This window comes from Sprattus sprattus (assembly GCF_963457725.1).
Source record: "Sprattus sprattus genome assembly, chromosome: 7".
Classification (NCBI taxonomy): domain Eukaryota; kingdom Metazoa; phylum Chordata; class Actinopteri; order Clupeiformes; family Clupeidae; genus Sprattus; species Sprattus sprattus.
Genome location: NC_137926.1, coordinates 22,757,073 through 22,783,700, shown reverse-complemented (window position 1 = coordinate 22,783,700; position 26,628 = coordinate 22,757,073). Strand labels below are relative to the sequence as shown.

Sequence of the window (26,628 nt, the reverse complement as noted above, 5' to 3'; positions counted from 1 at the left end):
ATTTTTCTCCATTTGAAAGTAAGCATTCTTTAGAAGTCTATATGGGTCTTCAGCCACAGCATCACATAGTACAGCCAAGATCTCTGGCAACTAATATAGCAATCTTACTCATCACATTTAACATATTTCCTATTCAAACCGTATTCATCCAAAAGGAGCCATGTGAAATAAAATACAGCGTTGTGTTGTTTGATATAAGCAAAATATATTTTTAAATTTAGAAGATGCTAGAATAACATAAAAGCCTCAGCTAATCAGAAATTAGGAAACTTGTTCAATTGCTTTTTCCTGCCTTGTTCCAATGTTCTATGTCCTTTGGGAGAATTTTGGGAATAACTAAAATGGCAGGCATCATGGCAAATCCGGGAAAGTATAGGACAGCTATGGCTCGTCACGTGATAATTTCTTAGGACCCCAAATCGTTGATCAGGCGTTTCGGAGGTTTGAAATGCAGGAGCAAGTCGATGGTGTAAATTGTAATCATCAATCCAGTTGAAATCTCCAACATCCCGATTCCTACAGGGGTAATACATGAATGTGCAATATGTACAAATATCCAGTCATTAGATAATGTATAATCGTAAATTATAGCTTTACGTGTTACCTGGCGGTTAACTTCCTACTTCAACTATGAATGAACCGGTTGCAAATGGCTAGTTAGCTACCCAGCTAGCTACTATTGTTGTCTTGTCCAGCTTCTAGTATATGTGTGCTTATTACGGACTTTCGCGCATTGCAGTGTCTTACTACTGGATTACGCGTTTATGTTTTGTGATGAAAGTATATGAACAGCCTAATCTAATGGTTAATGTTTGATAGTGGTTAGCTAGCAAGTTAACCAAAGTAACGTTAGCAGTTGAAGTTAGCTAGTGCGCAACTAAATAAGTCTTCAGATGAGTACCAATAGAAGTTGTGCAAATATGCATTATTGCTTTCTCTTACATGTATGCACACGTCACACGACGATTTCGTGAATTTGGGCTGTTGCTTTCAAAAGATGATGTATGAACTTTGTTCGCCAGCTAACTAGGTAGCCGATTTCTTTAGCCAGCTAACAGAGTTAAAGTCTGAAAGTCAAGGGATTCAGTTCCTGTTTTCTGTTTACTGAGCCCATATTCTTTGTCCCTGTATCTGTAGTACTGAACTTTGCCGTGAAATGTGAGGAAATGCCTATGTTCGATAGTGCGACTTAATTAGTTAACGTAATCCGTTTAATTCTTTCAGCATCAGGTGTTGCTGTAGCTTCTCAACTTCTAGAGATAACTGAGGAGAGGCATTCGTCATGTTTCTGTACAACTTGACGTTGCAGCGAGCCACGGGGATCTCCCATGCCATCCATGGAAACTTTTCAGGTTGTTACCCTCTTCCTACTAGCTACTTATGCAAAATGTTCCTATTCTTTGGAAATGTTATTATAACATATTTATGTGATATACACCCATAGGAACCAAACAACAGGAGATTGTTGTCTCAAGAGGAAAGATCATTGAAATCCTACGGCCAGATGCCAATACAGGGAAAGTTCACACGCTGCTCACCATGGAGGTGTTTGGCATCATCCGTTCTCTCATGGCTTTCAGGCTTACTGGAGGAACAAAAGGTACATGCAAGAAAATAGTTTAAATGGTTGTGAAAGCACTAAGCACTGCGTGTCTCCGTTTAGGTGTTTAAGGATACATTGACTGCAGATAATGCAATTTCTCTCACCTGTGAATGAATAATGTATTTAAATGTAACCAAATTGCCACCACATGACCCTGAAAAAGATGTACATCACAAACCAGAATGATTGGGACCGTGTCTTAAACATGTATAGTCTAATAAGGGTAACTTAATTTCCATCACCGTTTTATCATTTGAAAGAGAAAGAAAGTGTAGTTAGAACATAGTAATATTGCAGTGACAAGTTGTTAGTCTAGATACAACTATAAGTAGCACTGTTAGTAGAAACTTAACCTGACGTACTACAGTGTCCAAATGAGCGTTTATAGCTGGATTCACTGCAAGACACCTAATGACTTCCACAAGGACACGTACACCCAGCCCTCATTTCAGCATCGTGTAACAGTGAAGGTGAAGTCTGTTCATGCTGCAGAAGTGATGAGATTTTCATGTCTCTTCTCTGACTTGTAATGCTGGAGAGAATGTAAACACCTCTGATCTCAGCATTTATAGCTAGATCGATTCCTCGAGAATACGTACAGCTGCTTTGAAATGTGCTGCTCGTCGTCTCCAGAAGTTTGATGCAACATGTCTCGAATATAGTATCTTTAGCCTTGTACATCTTGGTTGAATATCAGGATCATGTAACAATGAAGGTGAAGTCTGTTCCTGCATTCGGTAGGGTGTTTGTGCCTTGTAAGGACTGTATCTAATCAATTTTTCAATGTTGCCTTAACAGACTACATAGTGGTGGGCAGTGATTCAGGTCGTATTGTGATCCTGGAGTATCACCCATCCAAGAACATGTTTGAGAAGGTGCACCAGGAGACCTTTGGCAAGAGCGGCTGCAGGCGCATTGTGCCGGGCCAGTTCCTTGCTGTGGATCCAAAGGGCAGAGCTGTCATGATTGGTAAGGTTTTGGAAATGAGGTCTAATGTTGAGTGTTGAGCTTGATTTTGCTGGAATTAAACGAAGGTAGTACACATGTAATGGATTCACCCTTAGTGTAGAGGTGTCCCTTGTCTCAGAAGTTTACCCATATTCCCATTATTTTCAGGTCAGTTCTTAATTGATTTTCCTGCTTTTGCACTAAACAAGTGAGGTATATGCTGAAGAATTATACTCTAGTATTGCCAACTCTCATCACTGCATCTGTTTACTGTTTTTCACAACTTTGAATGCATAACCTATTGTAAAATGCACCCCAACGTAACACATTCTCACAGCAGAATTGAGTAGACAGTCAGAGAAATACTCCAAACTACACGTGTTGGGGGTGTGTTTTTAAATATTTTTTTTGTGTTGATTCTGTAAAATCCTTTGCAATTCGTTGATGGTAGTGTTGTCAGTGGGGCAATAATTCCACGTGTACCTACTATGCACAGCCAGTGATGTTTTGTTTAGGATAATGCTCAAATCCATGCTTGCATACATCAAGTGCTGCAGAAGTGATGAGATTTTCATGTCTCTTCTCTGACTTGTAATCCTGGAGAGAATGTAAACACCTCTGATCTCAGCATTTATAACTAGATGTACAGTGAGACGCCTATGATTTCCTCACGAATACATACAGCTGCTTCATCAGGGCTTTCAGGCAGTACAGACAGTGAGACTCTTTGAAAAGGTCAGGGGTCGCTTACCTGGCTCCTGGCAACATACTGTCCAGCAGAATATGGTTAGAACAAAGCAGCAAGCAGAATGTAATTTGTAGTGCAAGTATTCTATGGGGTTCACGTTTTGTGCAGTTTAGCGAACATCAGTAGTTGTCAGGATGCGTCATCTGTTGAAACAGATGGTTTGATATTAAAGCTGCTGTAAATGACACTTATGATACATTTTGGAATGCCTAATCTAACTGCGTGGAAAATTGTGGTTCATTTGAGAATGGACGTTGTTTTTTTTTTTTTTAGAAGGTCTGTTGGAAATTATCAGCTTTTAATTTCAGTGCCTGATTGGGTAAAACCATCATGAAACACACCAGACAGGTGCATTCTTGCCTGTTCATAAATTTATAGTGCACAGTGAAGGCAGCTTGTTGACGGGTTGGGACACCCTGGAATGTGATGGTGTTGATGAGATTGTGACCTTGACCTTTCTCTCCCCCTCCCTCACCTGCAGGGGCCATAGAGAAGCAGAAACTTGTGTACATCCTGAACAGAGACGCAGCCGCACGTCTTACTATCTCCTCCCCGCTGGAGGCACACAAGGCCAACACGCTGGTGTACCATGTGGTGGGAGTGGACGTGGGCTTTGAGAACCCCATGTTCGCCTGTCTGGAGATGGACTATGAGGTGAGAGCAACTGCAGTAATGAATTAGAGTAATGAATCCAAATAATGGCTGTTCGAAATTTGCACTTTCAAATTCTATAGTAAACAGCAGATGGAGCTGTTTCCAACATCTTCACAAATATGCTTTTTATTTTTAGGTTGTTTCCACAATGGTTAAACATAGCCTGTTATATTAAAGGCTGTCCATTGGCCTTTTCTTTAAAGGTTTTTACAATTTGTTTACAGGGACTGCATTTGTAAATGTGTGTACCTTTTCGAGCTTTTTAAACTTCTATAAACCTGCTATAGTATTTCATATCTCATTTCTATCGATATTGAATCAGAATTAAACCAAATTGGATTGAATCAAATCATTAGCTTGTAATCAAAATAGAGCATCTGTGCCAGTTCCTAGACACCTACCCAGTTTGTTGTTTATACAGTGTTTGGAAGGCCCTACTTTGTGGATAATTCTTCTGCACAAATTCAGGGATCTGTCATTCATGTTTTTCAAGCATCCAAGGTCATATTTACCTACATAATAAATGGAAGAATGCCATGCATGCATACGCACTCATTAAGTGCTGGAGAAGTGATGAGTTTCATGTCTCTTCTCTGATTTGTGTTCATGAAGAGAATTTGAAAACCTCTGATCTTGGCACGTATTGAGCAGTCATCATTTACTACTGTAGTCACAGTTAAAAATCCTTTACAAAGAAATGCTTGAGATTGATTGTATTTAATTTTTTTATAAACCTTGGTACCAATTTATTTTTTTGTAGACAGAATGGCAAGTAGGATAATTGTGATTGTCACACATATACCATACTCAAAAAATATACCTTTTAAGGAGATGCAAAGGCCCTGACTTAATGTCTGTGTTTGTCTCGTCTCACCCAGGAGGCAGACAATGACCCCACCGGAGAGGCCGCTGCGAACACGCAGCAGACACTGACCTTTTACGAGCTGGACCTGGGGCTCAACCACGTGGTGCGCAAGTACAGCGAAGCCCTGGAGGAGCACGGCAACTTCCTCATCACAGGTTGAGTGACAATCTAGCAGTATCTCCCCTGTATCTGTGTGCTACTTGTGTGTGCTGGTTTCCAAGAAAATTGCGCTCTTCCTTTCGATGTCTACCTGTTCTTATTATAGATGATCGTCATGTGTATGAACTTCACGATGAGTTTCATCTATGATTAATTGTGTAGAGCAAGTTCCATTGATTGGGTACAGAAGTTACCTCAGTTACTCCATTTTATGTATTTTCACTTCACTGGTTAACTATTACAGCACCTTGTGAAAAAGAAAGAAAAGCTTTCACAGCATGACATTAACATCTATATTGCCAAAGAACACTAGCAATGCTAGCAAGTTGTAATCATTGCCGGCTGTGTTGCGGTTAGTGTTTATTGTTTGTTGCCTTTTGGGTGGTTAGCTTGGTGGTTTTAGACATAACCTACTAACTGCTGCTCTAAAGAGTTATGGGGAGGAAACATGCAAGCCAGGGGGGCAACAGGAGTATGACCAGGACCTGTTGCTGATTAGCCAGGCTGTCCACACCAGAGTGGCTGTGCAAGACATTTTAAATTGGCTCAATGGACACTGATGTAACGGAGTGTCCATGGAATTAGCTGAAGTTCAAAGTATTTCTGAGGAGGAGGATATGATTCATCAGAGTGAATCCAGTTTTGGTTTGGCTATTTCTCAACTATGTTAACCTGACTTACTACAGTGTCCAAATGAGCGTTTATAGCTGGATGCACTGCAAGACACCTAATGACTTCCACAAGGACACGTACACCCCGCCCTCATATCAGTATATTATATCAGTATATTCACAGTGAAGGTGAAGTTTGTTCATGCTGCAGAAGTGATGAGATTTTCATGTCTCTTCTCTGACTTGTAATCCTGGAGAGAATGTAAACACCTCTGATCTCAGCATTTATAGCTGGATGCACTGTAAAGCCCCTAATGACTTCCTCAAGAATACGTTCAGCTGCTTTTAAATGTGCTGCTTGTCGTCTCCAGAAGTATGAGGCACCATGTATCAAACAAATTGGTATATTTAGCCTTGTATAACATGGTTAGATTAATTTTGTTTCTATTTGCACCCTCATATCAGGATCATGTTACAGTTATGGGGAAGTCTGTTCCTGTTATTGCCTTCGGTAGGGTGTGTGTGCCTTGTAAGGACTGTATCTAATTAATTTTTCAATGTTGCCTTAAAGCAGCAATACGGACTTCTGTTCCTAAACTAGTAAGCTAACTCCCTAAAAGGCATGCAAACACCACCAACAGCCTAGCTGACACTGATAGAATCGTGCCAACTTAATAACTGGTGACTGTTGGCAGTTTGGCTGGCAGTGTCATGTGTGTGGAAGCTTTTCTCAAATGTTTTGCAGGGTGTACCAGCCTGTTACACAGAACTACATAGGTTATATCCTGATTAGTTAGTGGGGAAGACACAGGTGTTTATATGTCCTTCACATGACCATATGCTATCAAAATTAATTTGAGGATGGTACCTAAACTAGTTGCCTATAAAACCATATCTCAAAAAGTGTCATTGTTGCATAGAGTTACTTTAAAAGACTACATAGTGGTGGTAGACCAAAATAGGCAAAATACATCAAATCATTGATAATGTTAGGAAGGTATAAAATACAAAATAAAATGCTTAAATGCTAACATATCCCCTATGACCTCACTTGGTCTGATAAAACAACAGGGAAGTCTACCCGAGAGCACTCATTCCTAGTGACAAACGCACAATGACCTGGACGAATGCCTTCCAGTTTAATTATTTAGATGCCATGTAAGTTGGCATGTATAGATTCACATTGAATGTATCAGGAGTATCCTCATTAAAAAGTAATCTGACCATGTTGACTGTAATTAATGATTGTAAGGTAATCACCACCTTGATATAAAAAAAACGTTGTACTGTTACTATGTGTCCGTAACAGGTCTGTGATCCTCCAATAGGCATTTAGCATTTCTCAAATTCCATACTTTTTAACTGTTTTTCTTATCATTGAGTTCCTCTGACATAACGGCTCCCCTGCTCCCCCCTACAGTTCCTGGAGGAGCAGACGGCCCCAGTGGAGTCCTCATCTGCTCTGAGAACTACATCACCTACAAAAACTTTGGGGACCAGCCTGATATCCGCTGCCCCATCCCACGCAGAAGGGTGAGTGGGGACCCCCCCTGGTGGGAGGCAGGTGTGGGCATCAGGGTGTTATATTTAGGCCTGATGGCCAACAGTGTCATCTGGATGTGCTGCAGAAATGATGAGTTCTCATGTCTCTTCTCTGACTTGTAATCCTTGGAGAGAATTCAAACACTTCTGATCGCTGTGCTCCTCTTGGCTAGTGTATTAGTTTAAAGCTAACTGAGCTGAAGACTGATTGAATAAACAATCCTTAATGGGTGAAGCCCTATTGGTGCATCCCTAATTGGTGAAGCCCTATTTGTGCATCCCTAATTGGTGAAGCCCTATTGGTGCGTCCTTACTGGGTAACTGTGTAGGCGGTTCAGCTCCAGATTATAGGTTAATGTCTAATCTTGAATAATGACGAGTTGTGCATCTCTGTCTATTGCAGAATGACCTTGATGACCCAGAGAGAGGCATGATCTTCGTGTGCTCAGCCACACACAAGACCAAGTCTATGTTCTTCTTCCTTGCCCAAACGGAGCAGGGAGACATCTTCAAGGTCACCCTGGAGACTGACGAGGAGATGGTAAAGATGGAAAAAAAATAAGAGAAGCTTTTCACAAGTTGAATTGAGGTCACCATGATGAAGATTATGATTAGTATAGTTTATTCAATTGTATCATCAAAGTTGAAGGCTCTGGCTAGCTGAGGTCTCAAACTTGGATGCAAATCCAGGCTGTTGATGTAGGTCTAACTTTAAGCTGTAAATATTTCTGGGGGAAAATATGATGATTTCTCATGTCTCTTCTCTGACCTATTACTGGAGAGAATGTGTTTTTTATCTGATCGCCGCCCACAAACGCAATACATGCTGATTTTGAGAGGCTTGTTTGTAGTTTGAAATAGGAACGATGACATTGAACCTGTTCACTTTTTACATTGTCAAGGTAACAGAGATTCGGATGAAGTATTTCGACACCATCCCTGTTGCATCAGCCATGTGTGTACTGAAGACCGGCTTCCTGTTTGTGGCCACAGAGTTTGGCAACCAGTGAGTAAGCGTGTCTGTCCGTGTGGTAAATAACTGTCTGGGCATCAGCACAGTAGGACTAGACCACAAAGTGGCTGCCCATGGGCGTCAAGCCTAAATGTGGTCGGGGCTTCTGCTTGCACCACAGTGCCCCCGGTTGAGGGGATTTCTCAGTTAATGTCAACTTGGATCATGTAACACCTTGCAGAACATGCATATTACTTGCATCAGCCGTATACTAACTAAAGTGAGGTTTATATTAATTAACGTGTGTGTGTGTGTGTGTGTGTGTGTGTGTGTGTGTGTGTTTGTAACCTTCATCAGTTACCTATTAGCAGCTCATCTGAATATTTTTGGTGTTTTGTGTGTGTCAGTTACCTTTACCAGATTGCTCACCTGGGCGATGACGACGAGGAGCCAGAGTTCTCCTCCGCCATGCCACTGGAGGAGGGCGACACCTTTTTCTTCCAGCCACGACCCCTGAAGAACCTGGTGCTGGTGGACGAGCAGGAGAACCTGTCGCCCATAATGTCCTGCCAGGTGAGCGCTGGAGTCAGGGTTAGGGTGCACCTGCGCACTCGTGTCATGGATCCGCATCAGTGCCAGTATTCACCCCCTTAAATGAATCTGGTATCAGCCAGTGCGACGCTCCATGTTGCATTTTTTTAGGCGATGCTTACCAGCATCTTCAATAATTATGACTATACTGCAACAGTAAAGCTGTTGCCTACTGAAGAAAATGGTGAAAATAAAATTCAACCGACTTTTCACTAGTCAGGTGATGGATGACCTGAAAACCTTTTTTTCACCTACTTCCTCTTATGTAAGCCTGTTTCATTTCCCAGAGTGCAGGCTCTACTTAATATTTACCAGATAAAAACATGTTGCATAATCATTGGCCATTCTGTTTGACTTGGCAATAACATTTAATACTTTCATAAAGATTTTTATCTGGTCTGGGTTTTGTGGTGGAACTTCTGCAGAAGGATCAGAATAACACAGAGTGACAAGCAAGTCTTAGAATTGGATGAATTGCTCTGTTCTATTTAACCTGTACATTTAACCTGTTCTATTAACCTGAAGAAGGAGACCATTGAGGATCAAGGACAAACAACCACCCCAGTCCTCCTTAGTATTTCACATTGCATGCTTTGCACACTGACATATGCAAATATATTATAAAGTACGGAAATTGCAAACTTGCACGTATGTACACATACACTCTCCACTTCTGCACTTTGATGTCATTTGGGGAAGATAGTGGGCTAAGGTTGCAATATTCTGGTTGTCTTTCTTCAGGGCAGGCCAGTGGTGTTGTTTAAAAAGACTGTATGAGACGTATAATAAGATTGGCAGAAATCCCACCCATGTTTGACTTTCCCATCGTCTTGTATTTCTCTTCATCCAGTGTGTCTTTTTGTGTGTGGAATAGATAGATGCATTGCTTTTATATGAGGGAAAATCTTGTTTTTAACACTATTCATCTGTGTTGCAGAACTTAAACAGGATGTGTCTGTTTCGATACATCATTCTGCAATATTATGGGCACATTTTTTTTGCATTGCCAAAGAACTAGAATTAAGTATGCAGGTTAGCTACTGAGTGAGAAAAGCCTACGTTTGCTCAGTCTAGATAGGAAAACACCCTTTCTTCATGCACACCATCTTAACATCAACACTTCATGCACATGGTGCAACACCTAGCCCCTCTACTGAGCTCTTAGTCACACCTGACCATCAGAGGTCTGCCCACTGTCAGACGGTGGAGGTGCACTGACACAGCTGTGGTTGTGGTTCAGTGTGTTGGTTTCGAATAAGAATGAATAAGCGTCAAGTCATGTTGAGGTTCTCAGTTTGCTTACAGACTATTCTCTGGTATAGAGAGGCCACTAAAGATGGTCATTTGACTAGCTCTATGTAGTTACTTTAAGTCTTCATTTCAGTTGAACAGAGTTTCATTTGCTTTATGCAAGCCCAAAGACTTGTGTGTTTGTATATCATTTGAGTGCAGCTAATGGTGCCATTGAACTTTGTCCCTCTGCTCCCGTGACCTCTGTCTAGATTGCTGATCTGGCCAATGAGGACACTCCCCAGTTGTACGTGGCCTGTGGAAGAGGCCCCAGGTCCACACTAAGAGTGCTCAGACACGGGCTGGAGGTATGTTTTCATCCACGTGTGTGTAAACTAGTAGGAAATACCTGTTTGTGTGTGTGTACCGTTGTCACATCTACATGCAAGGTGAAGGACTTCCTGGAAATAAGACACGCAGACAACCTTTTTTTTGTTGCAATCAAACAAACACATATAGAGAAAGAGGGCCATGTCAATTGCTGTTGTAAGTATCTGAATCTTGGTTGTCTCTGTAGGTGTCGGAGATGGCTGTGTCCGAGCTTCCCGGTAACCCCAATGCTGTATGGACGGTTCGCAAGCACGTGGAAGGTACTACAGTTTCTTTAAGCCCTTATTTCCACTCTGAACTTTTGCCTGTGTATTTCTCTTTACTCGTGCAGCTCTCTTTGAGGTTTCCTTCTGCCCCGAAGTTACCTTTGTAGCATTTACTGAATTGCTGTGATGAGATGGAGTACTAAATCATTGCATTTGCAGAATCTAGCCAGACCTTTGAATGACTGCAGGCATGTAGGTTAAGAACACTAACAGGACTCCTGCAAAAGTCTTTGATATGGACTCATTCCAGTGTGCTGAGAACTTGCATTGCAGTTTGTGTCAACCAGAGGAGTTGCCTAAAGGCTGCCGTGAAATTAAGCTGACTGTTCTGAGGAAGAGACGGCTGCACTGTACAGGACAAGACAACCACAAAATGAGTTAGGGAGAAAGGGTTAAAATGAGTGTAACACAAATCTATCAAACAAACTTAACTGAAGAACAAAAAATCCTAATGGTGCAATTAAAACAGCATGTTCATTTGATTTCAGACTAGAAACAGGCAAGACCCTGTGTCCAATTATATAATTAATATCTGTTAGGAGTGACCCCAACTCGACTCTTTTGGGAAAGACTTAATTCTGGGCTTGAATCACGTGCTTTACCCCTGCAGGTGGGCTTTATTGCAGAGTATTTGTAATGGCAAAAGTGAGAACTGAAAGAACTCTCAGATGTGGCATCAATGTTTCCCCAGTCACGCACACTAGTATTCATATCAAGTAGCCCGTCTCTGAATGGTTCTGGGGTCCCAGTGCAGCTGTCTTGACAGGCTCCTTTGTTGCAATGAACTACTAGTAAATGCATTTATCCACGGACTTCCCTGAAACCATGTGACTTTTTTGAAATCTTGAAGGGGCCTGCACGTCCTGCAGGGAGTTCCCAAGGGAAGGGAGAGGGAGAGGGAAGAGGTGGCAGGCATAGACATGGTAAAAGGTGTGCTCTTGCTCAAGCAAAAATCAATTTTGCTTGCACACACGCACATACTTGCTCACAGTAAGCCATTACCATTCTTCTGATATGCGAGTGTCAACCAAGCAGGTCCCACCCTACAGACTGCTAATCTAAATTAGAATTCACCATTGCACTGTCTCCCTCATTTGACTTTGGTCAATTCAACCATTGACTTTCAGATTCAATTCAATCATCCGGTCTCCTCACTCCCTTGCTGCCTCACACTTTCAAAATGAGACTTTACCGTTAACAGGTGATTATAAAGCTGGATGGCCATTTTCACCTAAATCTCCTATGTTTTTGTTTTGAAATGCAGTTTTTTCATGACTCTTTTTTCTGAAACAAGGCAGCCCTGAGAATGGAAGAACTCCAGTTCATCTTGAACGAGTTGCAAGTCAGGATTAAAGATCAGAATTAATAATATTGACAATAAACAGTGATCCAATGAATCTCATATTCATTTGTATTTTGCATTTATGAATCTTATTTAGACTTGGGTTCTAACGTAAGTCTCTTGTCAAGTGTCCTGCCGTCTGGAATACAAGGGGTAGCAGGAGGTGTGATAGAATGTGTGCTTTCACTTTTTATGACTGCCATTGTTGTATTCTTTAAGATCCCCACAATATTTTATTTTTCCCCTCTCCCTTCCCTTCCCTTGGGAACTGCCTGCAGGACGTGCAGGCCCCTTCAAGATCTCAAAAAAGTAATCAGGACTGTTTTAATCATAACGTTTGTTCACAGCTTGATCCACTAATTAACAACTTTGCCAACCAACATTGGCAGTTCCTGTACCGGAGTATATTTTCATGTAGGGTCGGGGCTATCGGTTGACCCTCCTTCTATTTTGGATACTTAAAAAACGATTAATTGTCTTATCAGAGATGGTGACTCCTCATGTGAAACCATGCTCTCTCCCTTGGTGCGCACCACTGTACGAATGACCATCAATCTTTCCCTTGTTGAAGCTGTATAAATGAACTTGCTCGTCATAAATGTCAACTTTATAAATGTTCTTGTGGTCATGTTTTTTTACCAGCTTTTTAGCATGCTAACAGAAACTTCACACCCTTTAGCAAGCGAGGCTGTGGTGTGAGTTTAGAAATATTTAGGGGCTTTCTGGTTTGTTTCTCACTCCTGTTCATTTGCGTCACAATCGCAGATGAGTTTGACGCCTACATCATCGTCTCTTTCGTCAACGCCACACTGGTGCTGTCCATCGGAGAGACTGTCGAGGAAGTGACGGACTCCGGTTTCCTGGGTACCACCCCCACCCTCTCCTGCTCACTGCTGGGGGAAGATGCTCTGGTGCAGGTAAGATGGTATTTCCAAGGAAACCGTATGCAGGTTTATAATGCGTGTCTGGTATAATTCCAAAGATCTCTGAAAAGTTTGCATTTGAACCGCCCTTTTTAAAATCGATGCATTTAGTGCAGATCTCCATTAGTTAACACGTACAGACAATTCCAACTGGAGAGTATCTGTTAATTAACTTGTATCTTGCCATGAAGACTTATTAACAGTCTTGTTTGTTCCACCCTGCAGGTGTACCCAGATGGCATCCGTCACATTCGTGCAGACAAGCGTGTCAACGAATGGAAGACCCCAGGCAAGAAGACTATTGTGCGCTGTGCCGTCAACCAGAGGCAGGTGGTCATTGCCCTGACGGGAGGGGAGCTAGTGTACTTCGAAATGGACCCCGTAAGTCCTCTCCTGCGTGTGTGTCAGTGTGTTTCTGTCTGTTTGAAATGTTTATAGTACGCCTTTGCGGACATCTGTCAATGATTGCTGGTGGTGAATCTTCATGTGGTCTTTCTGACTGCACACTGGAGAAAAACCTCAGTAGTAGGCCTACTCACTGCCTGCTGACAGAGCGAGCTTTGAAATGCTGATAGCTGGAGCCAGAAGAGAAATTAGTGATTTCCCTTGGGTTTGTGTTCACACAGTAGAAGGTGTGACCTTTTCCTGCCTAATCGGGCAACGTCTCGATTTCCGTCCCAAAAGGAGGCCTGGAAATAAAGGGTGGTTCCTGAATCTTTGTCTAGATATGTTTTGATCACTTGGCATGTTCAAGTCATTGTGTAAGGCCAGTGTTTGTCAATTAGAAACTGAAACCCTACCATTACTGTGGCCCAAAAATGCTGCATCCCTAGTTGATACACGTTTAATCTCTTACCTTCCTCTCCCTCCCTCCCCGCCTTCTCTCTCTCCCTATCCACAGTCAGGCCAACTGAACGAGTACACAGAGAGGAAGGAGATGTCTGCTGACGTAGTGTGCATGAGCCTGGCAAACGTTCCTCCAGGAGAGCAGCGCTCCCGCTTCCTAGCCGTGGGGCTGGTGGACAACACCGTCCGCATCATTTCCCTCGACCCCTCGGTACGCCTAAGATGCTCTGTGTGTGTGTGTGTGTGTGTGTGTGTGTGTGTGTGTGTGTCTGTGTGTGTGAGCAGTCCTGTAAGGCTCTGCTTTTGGTCTAGGTTTCAGGGGAAACTTGCACATAATGGCCTTGGAATGTGTGAGGGTCATTTGCAGCTCAGAGGGTGGGTGGTGGTGGGGTGGGTAAACAAGTTTGTCTCCTCCTATGCTGTCCAGGGCTGGACCAAAGCCATGGTGATGAGTTCAGGACAGTGAGTGGGAAGAGCTTACACCCTGTGCTGGAACCTAATCATGTAAGGATTAAAAACTGAAAAAAAAAATGATCTCCATCTATTGTCACACTGTGGGGATTTCCATTGGAATTTCACATGAATAATCGGAGTGGGCTGGCATGGGGTAGTCTGGCAGATTAGGGTTGGTCCGTGGGCGTGTAGTGGTCTCCATGGTCAGTGGTCCATTCGTTAAACAACAGGAAATTATGGTTTCAGGCTTGGTTCATGTGAATAAATCTGTGTGGTAACAGTTTGAAACCCGCCGAGATGACACTCCTAGGGAAGCTGGGAGCGTTATATTCCTCAATAAATTGAGGTTCCAGGAACTAAGTAGTTCGTTTTACAAAGTTAAAGAGCATTTGGCTCTTTTTTTTTTTTTTTTTTTTTAACTTACTCTCACTGCCACCTAATTATGATTTCCTTCACTTCCTTTGTCTCTGCTATGTACTAAAAAATAATCAGTCTTCGATCTCCTCTGCTTCTCCAGTACTGAAATTGTATCCCTCCTCCCTCTCCACTCCCTATACAGGACTGTCTGCAGCCGTTGAGTATGCAGGCCCTGCCCGCACAGCCAGAGTCCCTGTGCATCGTGGAGATGGGCGGTGTTGAGAAGCAGGACGAGCTCGGGGAGAAGGGCACCATCGGCTTCCTCTACCTCAACATTGGCTTGCAGGTCTCATATACAATCACTCTCTCACACACACACACACACACACACACACACACTTAAAACAGGCACACATGTTTACACTCATTGCCCACACATATCCGTCAATGAGTTTTTCACCAAAACTGTTGGGGCCATATTTATGAATGGTGTGTAGCCTGTGTGTTTCTGATCAAAGGCTAAGCAAACCCAAAAATGAATGCATTTGCGGCTTAATTTGAAACACCTGATTAACGTACGATTAGCTAGGCTGGAAGAGAGAACATTGGCCCTAGATGTTTCCTGGCATTATGTAACTGCCATCTGAGTCACAAAGCCTCGTAGCCCAACATTTAGGCTTCTGTAGAAATTGTCAGCTGTTGCATTCATTTCACAAATTGGCCCCCCCAGCCTAAATGATGAGGGCAAATCTAAAGCGTGATACCATGATGATAAAAGTGGTTTAAGTTTTTGTGTTAGAGTGTGTGTTGATAATTGGGCTATTAAGTTTTTATCACTAATAGGGTTTAGAGTTTGGTCCTTTTTTTCCCCTCTCCTTACTGGTTTTAAATTGTTTCTCGCAAAACCGGTTTATCGTTCCTTTTGACATGGTCTCCATTTGCCCTGCTTTTTTGCCTTTCCACAAGTTAAAAATTTACTTAACAAAAGGCCAGGTCAAGTCAAATTTATTTAAAAAGCACATTCAAAAACAACTCACACTGACCAAAGTGCTGTGGGTGGCTGGCAACCAATAATGACAACCTCATACGAGGTGTTTGTAGAAATGTGTACTGATGTGACCACTGAACATGGTGATGAATCTTTCATGTCTCTTCTCTGACTGTGCTGGAGAGAATTTTGTTGTTTCTGAGTTCAGTGTGCACACACACACACACACACACATCTGTAAAGATATGATGACTAGGCAATGACTTACGCCTTTGAATTCTACAGAACGGTGTGTTGCTAAGGACTGTGCTGGACCCAGTAACCGGAGACCTGTCTGACACACGAACCCGTTACCTGGGCTCGCGACCAGTCAAGCTCTTCCGGGTCAGAATGCAAGGACAGGAAGCCGTAAGTACAGACTGTAAAGATGTAGTGTTAAACCTGAATGTATGTTTAATTTGGTGAATTCACTTCACATCTGAATCAATCATTCCAGATTGTGTCATCTTTGGTGAATGTGTCTGTGATGACCTCTCATGGTTAACCTCTGACCCTGCTAGGTGCTGGCCATGTCGAGCCGCTCGTGGCTGAGCTACTCATACCAGTCGCGTTTCCACCTGACGCCACTGTCCTACGAGACCCTGGAGTATGCGTCAGGCTTCGCTTCCGAGCAGTGCCCTGAGGGCATTGTGGCCATCTCCACCAACACACTCAGGTGCATATACACATCCACAGATGTCTGACCCACCACACTCAGGTGCATATACACATCCACAGATGTCTGACCCACCACACTCAGGTGCATATTCACATCCACAGATGTCTGACCCACCACACTCAGGTGCATATACACATCCACAGATGTCTGACCTACCACACTCAGGTGCATATTCACATACAGATGTCTGACCCACCACACTCAAGTGCATATTCACATCTACAGATGTCTGACCCACCACACTCAGGTGCATATACACATCTACAGATGTCTGACCCACCACACTCAGGTGCATATACACATCTACAGATGTCTGACTCCGCAGTCTACAGTTAAAGAGTCAAACATCCCACCCCCAATCCCTCACCACTGGTTTCTGTTGACTCACTGTGCTTTTTTTTACTCAAGTTACATTCTTTGTGAGCCAATGACTGTTCGGTGAACACTTGAGTGAATTATTTCAGCACTCCGGAGGTGTAGATTAGTATATTTATTCAGTAACAGTTGCAATCGGCTCACTCACAGCACAAGGATGAAAGTAAAGCAATTTTATTGCACAGGGTTTATATACTTTTATCTAATTCTGACACCATAAAAGTTTCTTATGTCTGCAAGAATAGCCACGCTCAACTAAAAGTCCTTTTGTGTCATCATAACTGCGCTTTTTGTAATGCAAGGATGTCAGTTTTATACAGGGTCAAACAGCACAGTTTGACCCTTATAACCTCTGAGCTCACCCAGACATATGCAGAAAAAGTTCTCAGCACCTAATAATCTTAAATGGCAAAACTATTTCCCCTTGTAAAATATACCCAACTTGAACCCACCATTTTCATAAGAAAACTTCCTTCGGTGGTACAATTGACAGTTGTGTTAATGGAAGGTGAAAGACACAAAATGCTTCACTTGTCACACTTCTTGTCACAATTTCTTCTGTGTAGATATCCTACTAAAAGTTCCAAAAAATGTCCTCCTGGGTAATTTCACATTTGAAACAAGTGGAATGTCATGGGAAGTTGGGGATCGGAATTCCATTTAGTCATTATCTTTTTATCTAAACTTATACTCACCTTACGCATCTGCAAGAGAGATGATTCTGAGTCACCCCCATGTGCTTCCCCACCTCCCCGCTTACTTACTGTAATGTCGTGCTCCAGTGAGCAGAGATGATGAAAGCGTGGGAGAATTCAATAACACATTCATGTGGTGGCTGCAGCGTGTGGGGGACTGGGTTTCACACTCTTAGGTCCTGAATTTCCCTACGGGGATTAATACAGGTTTATCTTATCTTATCTTATTTGGTTTTAGTTGTTTGTGTTCCTCCTCAAATTGACAATTGGAAGAAGCTAGCATGGCTATGAAGATGTTCAAAGGCAACCTTTATATTCCGTTAGTGCTGCTGTTGTATTTTTCTCTTGTACGTTGCTATGACGAACAGGCTCACTATGTACATTCCATTCCCACATTATGACTCAAAGCCTCTTTCCCTTGTAGGATTTTGGCACTGGAGAAGTTGGGCGCTGTGTTCAACCAGGTGGCCTTCCCCCTGCAGTACACACCGCGCAAGTTTTGTATCCACCCCGAGACCAATAACCTGGTGCTGATCGAGACGGATCACAATGCCTACACAGAAGCCACCAAGGCCCAGCGCAAGCAGCAGATGGCTGAGGTTTGTTAGTCACTCAGGGGTTTCCATACTGCAGCTGTCTGCACACGTACATCTTATTCACACATCTGTTTTTAGATTCACCCGAAAGACTTCACCCAGTTTTGACACACACACACACACACACATATTCTCTCCCTTCCGGGAACGCCATGAGTAACAGCCATATCTAAGGCAATGAAAAAATTGATAACCTCCCTAAGGCATGCAAAGTCAGAGTTTTTGTAAATGTAGTCATTACATTTAAGTATTGCCAGTACATTCAATGGAAGCGGCCTCTTTGGAATGAGACATGCTTTCATGGGTTACACATGCACCAATGTGTATCCACACAAAGATTCTTATGCAGTTCACTAATTACTGGTGAAATTCTCATGAACATCCAGTTTTATCACCGTTGCGGCGCTATTGATGAACTACCTGTTGTGTAACTTGCCTGTGCCCAGGCAGGCTATACTAGGCAGTGAATTATAGTCTTAAGACAATGGTCACAGTATTGGCTCTATGAGCTGGTCAAAGGGTAGCTTGCAAACTTTTTTCACATTAACATATCATCGTGTAGAACCATGTTCCTATTCCTGGGTTCCTATTGGGTACCTTCTAGATAACTGAGATTTATGAGGTTTTATAATGTGGCGATGAACTATGGTCCAAATAACCGCTGCAGATTGAGGAAATGTGAATGACAGAATTGGGTTTATGGCAAGGATGGAAAAAACTGTGTAGATAAACATCTTGCATGAATATGCCTTGACCTGTGTACCTCCCACCCCGCAGGAGATGGTGGAGGCCGCTGGGGAGGACGAGCGTGAGCTTGCGGCAGAGATGGCCGCTGCCTTCCTCAACGAAAACCTCCCAGAAGCCATTTTCGGGGCGCCCAAAGCTGGCGCTGGCCAGTGGGCCTCGCTGGTGCGGCTGATCAACCCCATCCAGGGCACTACGCTGGACCTGGTTCAGCTGGAGCAGAATGAGGCAGCCTTCAGGTGAGCAGTGACGGGGGAACCAGAACCCAGGTGGACGTAAGGGGACAGAATAGACGTGTTTCTTTGCTCATGGAAAGGATGAATACTTAAAATCACTCTTCATTATTCCACAAATTATTTGCATTGTTGGCATGGTGGGCCTTCATTTAAGGTTGACATTTTTGATATAAATTAATTTCTAATTTAAAGTTTGTTTGCAAGAGCAAGTTGTTGCAAGAGCAAGTTTTATTCAGTCAATCAAGTCACCAAACTCCTTGTTTACTAATACTGATACATTCAGGTTGACACTAAAGTGTCATCTGTTCTCTAAACAAATTAATTGTACGAGTCCAAACCATCTGTGTTGACATGTCTGGCAACTCCAATGTAAACATCTGGGTTGCTGCCCTTAGAAGCCACCACAAGGAACCAAACTGCCCTTCCCACATTACACTTGGATCATTTTCTATCCGGTAGCAGCAAAATGTGAAGAAAACAGTTTGCATGTATAAAAGGGGAACATAAATGGTTTTAGGATGCAAAGTCATGCAGACCAGACGATGAAACTAATTAAATGCGCCATGTTTTAAAATTACTGCCTGTCTAGTTATTGGAGTTCAAGAATTGATGGTTCATAATCATGAGTGTTATAAGTTCGAGACATTGTCATGCATAATGGTTCTTCACCTTCTTTCACCACTGTTCAGAACAAAAGCAGGAATGGGAAATTGACCAATGACCTTTTTGTTTTTATAGCCTAGTTATGCAAAACATAGCATTCCAACAATCCCTAAAAAAAGCCTGTGACAAACTGCTTCAGCAGGTGTTTGTTCATTCCTAATGGCCATCTGGGATTTAATTCCCTTTCCTTGCTTCATTCTCTGTCCACTCCCTCTTTTTCGACTCTGGACTCTCTCTCGCTCTCTCTCTCTCTCTGACCTGCTGTAGTGTGACAATTTGTCGCTTCGCCAACGGAGGCGACGACTGGTATGTGTTGGTGGGCGTGGCCAGGGACATGATCCTGAACCCTCGGTCTACGAGTGGCGGCTTCATCTACACCTATCGCCTGGGGGGGGGCGGAGACAAACTGGAGTTTGTGCACAAGGTGAGCAGAGCTGCCGGATTGTGGGTCCAGATTTGTTCAGTGTGGTGTGCAAAAACCAACCCCTCCCACTTTGGTCACTTTTTACCTTCAGTGGTTGAAATATATGTGATGCTAAATCCAATCATGCAGCCTTCAGTGTGGGGTTAATCATTAAGGGTCATTAAATCAACGTAATGCAACAATATAATGTTTTCTCTGCTTACCACTGACCATCTTGCTGGTTTCGTGAAGTGTTCACCCATTGGCTTGGTTCTTTTGTAGACCCCGGTGGAGGACGTCCCGCTGGCCATTGCACCATTCCAAGGACGGGTGCTGGTGGGAGTTGGGAAGCTGTTGCGCATCTATGACCTGGGCAAGAAGAAACTGCTGCGCAAGTGTGAGAACAAGGTATGTGGTGTGTGTGTGTGCGTGCACTCAGGGAAGAAGGGTATTTTCAGTCCAAGATGACAATGCTTTATCCTCCTCCTCAGCAGATGTGTGTGTGTGTGTGTGTGTGTGTGCGCGCACCCCAGAACAGTTTCAGTGTATCAAATCCAACCTCCATCTAATGGTGCCATTTGCTGACAGTTGTGGTTGCCGCCTCAGCTGTGTCCCACACAGACTGAGTGCACTTGTTTGTTTCTGTGTGTGAGTGGTCACACTGACAAACACACACAGCTCCCTTTGTTTCATAACACAACCATAGCAACTGAGGATGTTGAGTTTGCGGTGGCGGACTGGTCTGCCTTAACTCTTCCCTCAGTGGGCAGACGTCCTACTCTCCCCCACGACTTTCCTGCGGGGCTTTGGCTCATGAGTCACGGCATGGCCGAATGGCACTGCCCAACAACACCAGCATAGCACTGGCATGTGCCCATGTGGACGTGTTTATGAAGGCCTTTGCTTGACCTTATTGTTTGTTTTCTTTCACTTGTGTGTGTGTGTGTGTGTGTGTGTGTGTGTGCAGCATGTGCCCAATCTGGTGACTGGCATCTACACCATGGGGCAGCGTGTAGTCATATCCGACATCCAGGAGAGCCTGTTCTGGGTGCGCTACAAGCGTAATGAGAACCAGCTGATCATCTTTGCAGACGACACTCACCCGCGCTGGGTCACCACTGCCTGTCTGCTGGACTACGACACCATGGCTTCTGCTGACAAGTTTGGCAACATTAGCATTGTAAGTATATGTTTATTTGTGTGTGCGTGTGTGTGTGTGTGAGTGATGTGGTATAAGCATAATACAAACAAGTGGGTTTAGGTTTGTTACATGAGCCTGTGTGCGGCAACACCATCACTTTGAAACATCAGCATTTAAAGTGTGTGTGACTACATCTGTCTGTGTTTGTGTGTGTGGGGGGGGGGGGGGGGGGGGCGCGAGAGAGCAATATAAACTGTGTGTGTGTTTGCATGCTATATGATCTGCCCACTCCAGACCACTGGGACTCTTTTCTGAGTCCTCTTTGTTAGTGATTTATTTGCTGTGTGTTTTTATGGCCGACGTGCAAGTTGGTAGAAGTGACACGCATAACGACTTTCTTCACATTTTTACAGCTAAGTGGTATGGAGTTAAGGGTGTCTTGTAATGATATCATCTTGAATTGCCTATTGTGTTGGTGAAAGACACCAAATTCCACTTTTGTCCTGGGCTTCATTCAGTGAGCGCTAACTAATTAGAAACCAGACATGCAGACACTCTGACGAATGACAAACTCTTACGAAATGTGAATTTGTTGGAATGAAAGTCAGCGCACTCTGTCTTTTTAAAATGTATTTATTTATTAATTGCTCAGTGAGATGTTTATTACAAAATGGACGGAAAGGTATCAACTGAATTAAGTGGTCATTATAAACGGTGCACATTCTGACACATTTTTCAAATCCTTACAGTCAGTATTGCTATTCCTGCAAGATAATATGGTTGTCAGGCATTACATCTGATCATCTTTCCCTGCAGGTTCGTCTACCTCCCAACACTAGCGATGATGTAGACGAAGACCCCACTGGAAACAAGGCATTGTGGGATAGAGGTCTCCTAAACGGAGCTTCTCAGAAGGTACCTACTCCACTCTGGCTCCCTGTCCTCTGTTGCCCCGTTCCCTCAGGAGAGGAAACCCAAAAACAAAACGAGCTAGAAAAAGCCCCCATCAGCGCCCGTCATCAAAGGCTGCTGAGATGGCAGCCCCCGCAGAGCATCTCCCCAGAGCAGTTCCCACGGAATGGCTTCTTGCCCCCTTGAGTGGCTGTCTGCGCTGGGGTCGTGGCCTGTGTGTGTGTGGGTGTTTTGTGTGTGTGTGCTTGTCTGGGTGGATTAGGCGGTAAGCCACACTCTCCCGCCCCAGTCTGCCCCTCTCCCGTCTGGCCTATTCCCAGAGCGGGTCACCCGGTTCAGCCCCCAGGCAGCTGGGCCGCTTGGCCAAGCCTCGCCTCAGCTTGCCTCGTTAGGGCCACGAGCAGCCAAGAGTGCTCCGTGGAAATGTTTAGGTAGACACTTGGGAAATTCCCTGGAGTGTGTTTTTAGATTTTTATGCAAGTATGACGGTCTGTCTGCTACAGCAGATAGTTTGTGTAGGCTAAGCAAAGTGTGTGTGTGTGTGTGTGTGTGTGAGAGAAGTCTGGAACCGAGTGACTTATGACTGGTGGTTTGAGGTGTGTGTGTGTGAGTGAAACCAGCATTTTGCCTAAACATCTGGCCTAAAAAAATGTCTTCCCTCCATGGCTGTACCCCACTGTACCCCACCCTCTTCATTTAATATTCCGTTTTTTTTTCCCCCTGTGTACTCTTCCCCCTCCCTTACACACGCTTACATTCTTCTTGTCTTTCCCCCAGGCAGAGGTGATCATGAACTATCACATTGGGGAGACAGTGCTCTCCCTGCAGAAGACCACACTGATCCCCGGAGGCTCTGAGTCGCTGGTCTACACCACCCTGTCAGGGGGCATTGGCATACTGGTGCCCTTCACCTCCCATGAGGTACAGCAGTGCCATGGCTAATGTCAACCCGCACCCTCCCCCTAGGGGGAGAGTCTGGAGTGTTTGTCCTTATTCGGGTCATTCAGCTAGTATGAATTTCCCTCTTTATTAGATTTATGGTCTGCAAGAGTATCATTGATAAGATGAAGGAGGTCTTTAATTGGATGGATCAGTTCCGTGTGTGTGTGGGGGGGGGGGGGTTCTTGATTGCCTGAGTCAGATCTGCTAGCCTTTTGAAGAGGAGAAGGAGGGAGGGAGGGAGGGAGATGTCCTGTACTGTGCTTATCTGCTGGTGATGGTTGTGGGCTAAGTGGATGTGGTTTGTTTGCCTTTCCTCCAGGATCATGATTTCTTCCAGCACTTAGAGATGCACATGCGCTCCGAGTTCCCTCCGCTGTGCGGCAGAGACCACCTCAGCTTCCGCTCCTACTACTTCCCTGTGAAGGTAAGCAGCTGTTTATGAACAGAAGTGTACAGACGACGACCATGACTCCTGCTGTAAACAGATCAGATTTCAGTCACTGCCTAATTATAGAAGAATACGTGCATATGTTGGAACATGGTCTGAAAGCCATGCATACTGAGGTGTATGTATATGGACATCAGAATCAAATGTGCTTTTAACCTTCCTAAAGGCCGTTTTTGTATTGAATTTTATCGAACGTATTCAGAAAAGATAAGCCGAATATTATAGGCATTTCATACTTCTCACATTTCGATTAGCTGAAAGGCACTGAAATGAGAGCCGTCATCTGATGTGAAATTGAGTGGTGTACTTACTCCACTTCCTCAAAGAGCAGTTATTCTGAGCTCTTTAGGTCTCGTCACTTAACCACTGCTACTGGCCTTCTTGATCTCACTTGTAAGTCTTCACATCAGAAGGCTTTTAAAGTGAGATGCTCCCTTGCAGAAACCTAACTGCATGCATGAGGGTCTGACGAGATTGACTGGGGGGGTGGGTCAGGCTTTGCCACATGCACGCTCACCCACAACTCTTAGACCAGGAAATGTGTTTGCCTGGCATTTCGTTTACTAGGTGAAATGAAATCGAAACAGGTTCATGTTTTTTCGTTAGGTTTGGCTCAAGTTACCTTTTTTTTTTTTTTTGTGCCTAGCCAAATGGTGGTGGTGGGTGTTTTCCCTCAGCAATGACTTTATACCTTAGAAAGAATGTGTTTTAATGAACTACACAAGGCCTGTGGAATGGATGTTACCATTATGAAGCTGCTCTCTGGTGCAGCTCTGCCTCTAACATGTATTCGCTCTCTTTCTCTCACACACACACTTCCACCTTTCACTGTTTGCACAACAGTTTGAGGAAAACACATACACAGTTGCACTTTTTTTGCCTTTAGAGTCTGTTACTTGACTGGCTGTTCCTCTTTTTCTGTAGAATGTGATTGATGGGGACCTGTGTGAGCAGTTCAACTCCATGGACCCCCATAAGCAAAAGAGTGTGGCAGAGGAGCTGGACCGGACGCCCCCGGAGGTCTCCAAGAAGCTCGAGGACATCCGCACACGATACGCTTTCTAAGTGAACTCACACACACACTTTTGCAGGATCGTAGGACTTTTATGAACATTTTTTTATATGAAATGTAAAACGGCCAGTACGGGTGGCAGTTTTAACCATGACTAAAGTAGTGACCGGTTTCTCATTGCTAAATTAAAGCTTTTTGTAGTGGAGTCATTCCTTTGGAAACTCGCAAGGAAGAAGTCAACTTGATGCTGAAGCATGAGACATCCTTTCACATAAACAAAACCGTCAAATTTGTGTTATAGGCTTTTTTTTTTCTTATTCTTGTATGTAATGAGGTTTGTGGTCTTTGCTTAATTGTCTGCTGACTGAGTGTCTCTGCCCTGGTATGTTGTGCCAAGCATAGGAGAGCAACTGTGCACGCCATGGTAGATTCCCGGAGCCATCTTGTAAATAAAGGTTTTTTGTTTTTTTTAAACAGTGTATTGTATAACTGCTTGTGTTTGTGGGTCTGTATTTGTCTTGCTTTGGTGAAATCTGGAGTGTGGGGCAGCAGTGTGGGAGGTGTGTTCATGTTTGGACACTACTGCATAACCACTCACCCAGGTGAGGCAGGATTCCTTTAGGGCTTTACTTTAATTACGTCTTCCAGTTATTATCGGCCACTCGATATATGCTCCGCAGATGTCGGTCATCTGTTAAGTGTTAACTGGGAACATAGCAGTCCACCTGTGGGGAAGGCTCTGATGTTTTTGTTTTGTTTTTACACTTCGAAAACTGAAGAGTTGTCCCCTGAAGGTGAACAGGCTTATGGCCTGGAAAGGAGAGTGTTCACTAACCATACTCAGATGCCTTTAAGGATGAGTAGTGGGAAACTTCCGCTGCCACGCCACCGTCCCCTGGACGTATATTTTGCCTGTATCATCTTAAACTCTCACTAACCAGCGCATATTTTGCCTATATTACTTGAAACTCTCACTTAACGCCGCTGCCACGCCCCCGCCCCCTGGGCGCTTATTCCGCGATAATTTCATCTAGGCATGAAGTTCTGCAGCCTTAATAGTATTTAAAATATATATATATATATTACGTTCGGAGGGGCAACTTCAGTCGAGGAGGACAAGCGGGCATTTGCCCGAGCAACCTTAGCCCCCTCCTGTGCACATCCCTGCTAGTTGGTGTATATTTAAAGTTGTCAAAAGTGGTGGGGACGAAATGGGTGAGGCCAAAGTGGTGGGAGCCACTGGGAGCATGTCCCCAGCGTAACTGACACCTTTTGAGCGTTCTCCTGAACTCTCTTTGCGGGACGCGTTCATTTATCCTTCATGTATCGCCTTAAACTCGGCCTTGTTGCGGTGAATATAGTTCTAGACATACCTTAAGTTGTTTTCCTTACTTTGGTTGCTAATGTCTTTTGTGCAACGGTTAACCAACCTTTAAGGGATTCCATAAATAGGCTAAGACCAGGATTAGGAGAAAACCTTAAATATGTAAGTGGACATTTTAAGGAAACCTTAAGGAAGGGGGTGTTTTGTGCAACCGATTGTATTTTAAGGAAACCTTAATTTAGCCTAAAGAACACACAGAAAAAATGTAAGCATGTCTACGTTACTTTGTCTTTCTTCATTCACTAATCTATAGGTGCAGCAGTCAGACTGGTAGACATTCATACCATTCAGATCTAAACCTGTATAGCCTCATACAGACCAAAAGCGCTGCAAATTACATGGTGGTTCTGAGATGATTGATGCTGTTTCTGATAAAAAAAAACTAGTTTGGATAAGCGATAACTGTTTCAGGGGCAGAACCATCATCCAGCATGTAGCCTACAAGCACATGCAGTAAGCGAGGGCCCTGTGTCCAGCATGTAGACCTTGAGTGGCAGTTGAAGGAAAATATTCATTCACAGGGCTGGCTGAAACTACTTATTACCAAACATGCAGATGCAAAAAGGCAGCAGCATAACTACAGAATTTTGCAAAAGAGTTAAGTTTCACGTCGAGATTTTGAATGAGGGTGTCCCCTTTGAGCAGAAGAAGGAAAGAGCATCATTCCACAGGATAGGTGCTTGAAAAGGAGCCAACAAACCATTCTACCTCCCACTGCATTCTGACACAATGCAGGCACTTCACTTTGCTAAGCACTTTGCTTACCTATATGCAAAACTGAGAAACACTAGGTCTAGGGCATTTATATATAAGGAGGAGTATTGAACCAATTCTAGTTTTACCAAGGAGCTGTAGAGAGGCCAACATATGGAAGATATGTTTATAATTTCG

At 43.7% G+C, this 26,628-nt stretch overlaps 1 protein-coding gene across 1 annotated transcript; it reads left to right on the top strand.

Moving 5' to 3' along the window:
* The first annotated feature begins 430 nt into the window (after positions 1-430).
* sf3b3 (splicing factor 3b, subunit 3) lies at positions 431-24,847 on the top strand. Its single transcript, XM_080842825.1, has 27 exons — positions 431-524; positions 1,225-1,352; positions 1,445-1,600; positions 2,402-2,572; positions 3,781-3,953; positions 4,832-4,973; positions 7,009-7,121; positions 7,534-7,671; positions 8,033-8,136; positions 8,490-8,655; positions 10,176-10,271; positions 10,481-10,553; positions 12,667-12,818; positions 13,050-13,205; positions 13,726-13,881; positions 14,683-14,826; positions 15,754-15,876; positions 16,029-16,183; positions 17,681-17,855; positions 18,630-18,835; positions 19,763-19,919; positions 20,181-20,306; positions 20,866-21,078; positions 21,856-21,954; positions 22,729-22,872; positions 23,213-23,317; positions 24,266-24,847. The coding sequence occupies exons 2-27, from the start codon at positions 1,283-1,285 to the stop codon at positions 24,404-24,406; spliced, it is 3,654 nt and encodes a 1,217-aa protein (XP_080698951.1). The 5' UTR covers positions 431-524; positions 1,225-1,282; the 3' UTR covers positions 24,407-24,847.
* The last annotated feature ends 1,781 nt before the right edge of the window (positions 24,848-26,628 follow it).